Genomic DNA, 6,279 nt, shown 5'->3' on the forward strand with positions numbered 1-6,279 from the left:
CTGCTATACTGAGGCTGGGTGGCCACTGTGCCTAAGAACTAATTGGATTAACCCGAGCAGCAGCTTGAGGTAATTATTCACTGAGGAAAAGGTTGACTCTGATGCACCATCAATCAAGCAAAGACTAGTTTGTATGCAAGAACAAATAGGCTTTTATTAGCAAAAGACTTGGAGCACACCCATGCCGATGAACTGGTCCAGACTGAGGCAGGGGGGTGGGGAGCAGTCGCCTTTATACCTGGACCGGGGGGGGGGGGGGGAGGAGTCTCGGGTAGGGCCGGCAGGGATGTGTCCAGGCATGTTACATGTACAGGTAATAAGCTAACAGTGGTTTACCACAGACTCTGACACCGGGTGCTGGCCACTCAGGGGTGAAAGGTCAGGGCTCTGTAATGATTTGTTGCTGGCTGATTACTGAAGACACTCACTCGAGGCAAGAATCACATGTCCATCTCAGCAAGTGGGATTGTGTCTGAGACAGAGTCTTGAGAGCGGAACGCTGCGATGGGTCAACACCGAGACAAAGTTGCAAAAATCATTGTCTGATTTGATTTGATTTGATTTATTGTCACACGTATTAGCATACAGTGAAAAGTATTGTTTCTTGTGTGCTATACAGAGAAAGAGTACCGTACGTCGAGAAGGAGAGGATGCTGAATGTAGTGTTTCAGTCATAAGAGCTAGAATATAGTTTTAGAAGCACAGAACGAGTAGAAGATAGAATTAGAGGGTATGCTGGGCACAGCTTGCAAGAAGTTGCCACACTCCAGCACCATCTTGGAAGATTTCCTGAATTGATATGCAAACCTCTTTCCTTTAATAATAATTTTAATGTTAATTTAATGTAAAATTTATTATCTAAAGAATCCTGTCCTGCCTTAATTAAGTCTTGTTTGAACAGACATTTTCTTTTCATGGGGTGTGGGTGTCACTGGCCAGACCAGTATTTTTATTGCCTATTCCTAATTGCCCTTGAGGTGGTGGTGAGCTGCCTTCCTGAGATCCCCTCTCATTCTAAATTCCAGTGAGTAAAAGCCCAGTCGATCCAGTCTCTCTTCATATGTCAGTCCTGCCATTCCAGGAATCAGTCTGTTAAATTTTATCTGGACTCCCTCAATAGCAAGAATGTCCTTCCTCAGACTAGGAGACCAGAAATGCACACAATACTCAAGGTGTGGCTTCACCAAGGCCCTGTACAACTGAGCAAAACATCTTTACTCCTATACTCAAATCCTCTTGCTATGAAGGCCAGCATGCCATTAGCTTTCCTCACTGCCTGCTGTACCTGCATGTCAACCTTCAGCAACTGTCCCACCATGACACCCAGGTCACGATGCACTTCCCCTTTTCCTAAACTGCCACCATTCAGATAATAATCTTTCTTCCTGTTTTTGCCACCAAAGTTGATAACCTCACATTTATCCACATTATATTGCATTTGCCAAGTATCTGCCCACTCAGCCTGTCCAAGCCACCCTGTAACCTCTCAGGATCCTCCTCACAGCACACACTGCCACCCAGCTTAGTGTCGGCTGAAAATTGGAGATATTGCATTCAATTCCTTCATCCAAATCATTAATGTATATTATGAACAGCTGGGGTTGCAGCACTGAACCTGCCGCACCCACTAGTCACTGCTTCCCACTCTGAAAAGGATCCATTGACTCCCACTCTCTGCTTCAGTTTGAGCATAATCTCCCTCCTCTTATACACTAGGCTTGGGCCAAATGTCTTCTTGACCACCTGATTGAGAAACGTATCAGCCTTGATTGAATGGCAGAGCAGACTCAATGGGCTGAATGGCCTAATTCTGCTCCTACATCTGATGGTCTTATGATCTACCTGTCCAGCCTCCTTCACAGATGCCTGGATGTTGACTCCAGGTTCTCTCTGATCCTCTATAACTCTCAGCATCATCCCTTTATTGTTCATTCCCTTGTCTTGTCTAATGTCCCAAATTCATTCCCTCTCACTGCTCCAGATCGAATTCCATGTGCCATTTTTCTGCCCATCTGACCAGCCCACTGATATCTTCCTGCAGTCCACGGCTTTCTTCTGGATTGTTAAACACAAATACAATTGTTGTATCATCTGCAAACTGAATCATGAGCCTTACATTTAAGTCTAAGTCATTGATATATACCACAAAACTGTGGAACCTCACTGGTAACCAGACACTATTCAGTCCTGGGTGTGATGAACAGCAGCCATAACAGCAGAATCCAACCCCTGCTGTCGCCTGTGAACTTGCTGGTGTTTCAGCAGGTTGTTTGACTGAGCGAATCCCTTCCCACACATGGAGCAGTTGAACGGCCTTTCCCCAGTGTGAACTCGCTGGTGTTTCAACAGATTCTGTTTACTTTTAAATCTCTTCTCACAATCAGAACATTCAAAAGGTCTCTGATCAGTGTGAACAAGTTGGTGTGTAGTCAGGTGGGATGACTGAGTGAATCTCTTGCCGCACAGGAGGCAAGTGTACGGTCTCTCCCCAGTGTGAACTCGCCAGTGTATCAGAAGGTCAGATGTATCAATGAATTCCTGACAACACACAGGGCAGGTGAACGGCCTCTCCCCAGTGTGAACTCGATGGTGTCTCAGAAGGTTAGCTAATCGAGTGAATCCCTTCCCACAGAGAGAGCAGGTGAATGGCCTCTCCCCAGTGTGAGTGTGCTGGTGTTTCAGAAGATCCTTTTTGCTTTTAAATGTTTTCTCACATTCAGAACAATTGAAAGGTCTCTGATCAGTGTGAACAAATCGGTGTTTCGGGAGGTGGGATGACTGAGTGAATCTCTTCCCACACATGGAGCAGATGAACGGCCTCTCCCCAGTGTGAGTGCGCTGATGAATCAATAAATCCGTTTTACTTTTAAAGTTCTTCTCACAGTCAGAACATTTAAATGGTCTCTGATCAGTGTGAACACTTTGGTGTGTCAGGAGGTGGGATGACTGAGTGAATCCCTTCCCACACACGGAGCAGATGAATGGCCTCTCCCCAGTGTGAGTGCATTGGTGAATCAATAAATCCGTTTTACTTTTAAAACTCTTCCCACACTCACAACATTTAAACGGTCTCTGATCAGAGTGAACTTGGTGGTGAGTCTGGAGGTTTGATAAAGCCTTAAATCCCTTCCCACATTGAAGACAAGTAAATGGCCTCTCACCAGTATGGACATGCTGGTGTGTGTACAGGCTGGATGACTGAGTGAAGCCCTTCCCACACACAGGACAGGTGAACGGTCTCTCCCCAGTGTGAATACGTCGATGAGTTTCCAATTCAGACGGGTAATTAAATCCCGTCCCACAGTCTCCACATTTCCATGGTTTCTCCATGGTTAACGACAGGCTATTGGGCGTAGGTGGGGTGAGATTTGAAGTCACTATCAGATCAGCCATGATGTTATTAAATGACAGAGCAGGCTGGTGGGGCCGAATGGCCTGTTGCTGTTCCTTGTTCATATGGTAATCAGTTGAAGCCTGATCCACAAACACAACACGAGTAAGGTGTCTCCTGATGTAAATGTGCAATTTCTTTTCATGCTGTGTGACTGGTTAAAGCTCTGTTCCAGAAAACTGCGGAAAATCGCTTAGATGGGTGTCTCGGTTCTTTTCCAGTCACACTGATATTTGAATCATTTCCCAAAGACAAAACTGACAACATTTCTCCTTCCACATTCATAGGCTGATGATGATCAGCTCCTGATGAATCAAGTGACTCTGACCAATCTTGACATGATATTCAGTTTGAATTTCCAATCTGCAAATATTCTGCGAAAGGAGTTTAAATTGAATTACTTCAAACTTATCAGACACAAACAGTCCATTTGGTCCAACTAACCTGCTGTTGTTTATACTCGACACACATCTCCTCCTATCCCATCATGGGCGGCACAATGGTTAGCACTGCTGCCTCACATGCCAGGGACCTGGGATTGATTCCAGCCTTAGGTGACTGTCTGTGTGGAGTTTGCACATTCTCCCCGTGTCTGTGTGGATTTCCTTTGGGTGCTCCGGTTTGCCCCCTCAGTCCAAATATGTGCAGGTTAGGTTGATTGTCCATGCTAAATTGTCCCTTACTGTCAGGGGGACTACCAGGGTAAATAAGTGGGGTTATGAGTATAGGGTCAGGGTGGGATTGTGGTTGTGCAGACTCAATGGGCCAAATGGCCTCCTACATTGTAGGAATGCTACAAATTCTACCTACCACATCTCAATCTTTCAGCTGATCTTTCTATTCCTTTTTCTCTGATGTGTTTGTCATGAATTTCTTCAGCCCGAGGATGGTGAATCTGTGAAATTCAGTGCCACAGAAGACTGTGGCGGCAAGGTCATTGAGTACATTTCAAAGAGATAAAAAGGTTCTTGATTGGTAAAGGGATCAAAGGTTACAGAGAAAGAGCAGGAGAATGGGGTTGATAAACTTATCAGCCATGATTGAATAGTGGAGCAGACACAATGGGCCAAATAGCTGAATCCTATATTTTATGGTCTTATGTTTTCCTTCTGACAACAGCTCAATAATTTCCTCAACTGCTTCCTGTATTAATGAATTTCACATTCTCAACCTGTGAGTAAAGAAATTTATCCTCAGCTTCATCTTGGATTGATTAGTAACTATCATGTATTTATCACTCTTTGCTGATTGATGGTCACTAATTTTGAACTCTCTCAAATGGAAGTATTTTCTCCACATCTCCCCTGTCCAAGCACCTGATAATTTTAAAAGACTATCGGGTCACTGCGTAATCCCTTATTTTCTAAAGAAAAATGGTTCAACCCCTTCAATCTCTGTTTACAAAACCCATTGCTGTCAATGCACGATAGAAATCACAAAGTGACATTTGTGTTGGTTTGAGTTTCCTGTGTGTAAATCCTCATCTGTAAAAGCAGTTTCAAAAATCCATCACTGTCAGTCCAGGATAGAAATTCTGAACAGACAATTCTAGTTTCTCTGGAACATTTTTTCTTCTTGTTCCCTCAAATCTGTAAATCCCCGTCCCACACACTCTCCCTCCTCCCTGAGCTGAAATCCAAACGCATCTCACCATCTGCACCATTTCTTTCCTCCACTCCCAGTTTTCTCCCTCCCTCTCCTCTGTCTGGGTTCAGTTCTCCAGCTGCTGTCTGCAGACTGACAATAAAACCAATGGGTCTTACTGGGGATGTTGGGGCCTCCAGCGGGTGTTTGTGAATCCTCCCCGCCCACCTCCCAGGGTTTCCTTCCTTCCCAGAGATCAGAGTCCTCATTGATTTGAGGCCAAAGTGTAACCTCTTATTTATTGTCCCCCTCCCCCATCCTCTGATGTGAACCATCCTCCAGTGGCTGAGCCAGGATGGGGCCGTTAACCTGGGCCTGTTCCCGGGAGGGAGAAGCCCCGCAGCTGCAAACCAGGGAGCTGACAATGATTCTGAAGGGTTTGTTTCGCTCACAATGCCCAGGGACTGATTGACAGCAGCTCCGGACCAATAAGAAGAGGGGGCGGGGCTAGAGGACCGAGCAGGAGCAGCTGGTCCTCCAACTCGTTATTGAGGGGCGGGGCTGGGGTGTAAATGAAGCATGCGCAGTGTGATTAATGGCGGTGGAGACGAATCTTGCTCAGCTGCACAATTAGTAAAGGTGAGAATGGCGAGGCAGAGGGAGCGATGGATCAGGGGGGCGGTTTGCGAGACTTCGTAAACACGTTACATAAACCGCGAATCCTTGAAAAAGAACCTACCGGTAATTGGGGATGGTCCCCGGCCCTTTGCACAGAGCGGGGCCGGAACTTTCTCTCAGTTACAGACCCGGGTTAACCGCCGCCATCTTTTTCCGGCGGTCCCAGCCAGACGCATGCGCAGCTGTCATCTTTAGCGGGGGCACTCGCAATAGGACGCATGCGCAAATGACATTTTTATTGGGGGCAATAATTTTGAAATTCCTCCCAGTGACAGAACGTGGACAACTTGCCCATCAAACTGCTTCACTCTTTCACTTCCAATTGCTCACTGATGCAGCACAACAACTGTGCCACCCCCTCAACCATGGTTATATAACATCATGGTTCTGAACAACCTGGTTATTTATTAGTGTCACAAGTTGGCTTACATTAACACTGCAATGGAGTTAATGGGAGAATCCCCTAGTTGCCACATTCCGGCGCCTGTACGGATACACTGAGGGAGAATTCAGCATGGCCAATGCACCTAGGTGTCTTTCTCTGCTTGGAGGTCAGTGACCAGTGGAGTGCCCCAGGGATCTGTTCTGGGACCCTTGCTGTTTGTCATTTTCATAAATGACCTGGA

General features: G+C 46.1%; 2 protein-coding genes across 2 annotated transcripts in view; both read right to left on the bottom strand.

Annotated features, from left to right (window-relative positions):
- Positions 1 to 5,813, bottom strand: part of LOC144486192 (uncharacterized) — a 41,432-nt gene extending 35,619 nt beyond the window's left edge. The window contains exons 1-2 of the mRNA XM_078204284.1: positions 5,715 to 5,813; positions 4,202 to 4,311 (exon numbers count right to left, since the gene is read on the bottom strand). The gene's annotated coding sequence lies outside the window, so the exon portion shown is untranslated. The remainder of the gene's footprint in view (positions 1 to 4,201; positions 4,312 to 5,714) is intronic.
- Positions 259 to 4,098, bottom strand: LOC144486183 (uncharacterized). The gene has a single exon (XM_078204271.1). It carries the CDS (start codon positions 3,454 to 3,456, stop codon positions 2,182 to 2,184), a length of 1,275 nt encoding a protein of 424 aa, XP_078060397.1. The 5' UTR covers positions 3,457 to 4,098; the 3' UTR covers positions 259 to 2,181.
- Positions 5,814 to 6,279: the final 466 nt, after the last annotated feature.

This window comes from Mustelus asterias, unplaced genomic scaffold (assembly GCF_964213995.1).
Source record: "Mustelus asterias unplaced genomic scaffold, sMusAst1.hap1.1 HAP1_SCAFFOLD_296, whole genome shotgun sequence".
NCBI classification, from domain to species: domain Eukaryota; kingdom Metazoa; phylum Chordata; class Chondrichthyes; order Carcharhiniformes; family Triakidae; genus Mustelus; species Mustelus asterias.

Bases quoted from the DNA above. Each gene is read 5' to 3' on its own strand.
- LOC144486183 (XM_078204271.1), bottom strand. From the start codon at position 3,456: ATGAACAAGGAACAGCAACAGGCCATTCGGCCCCACCAGCCTGCTCTG.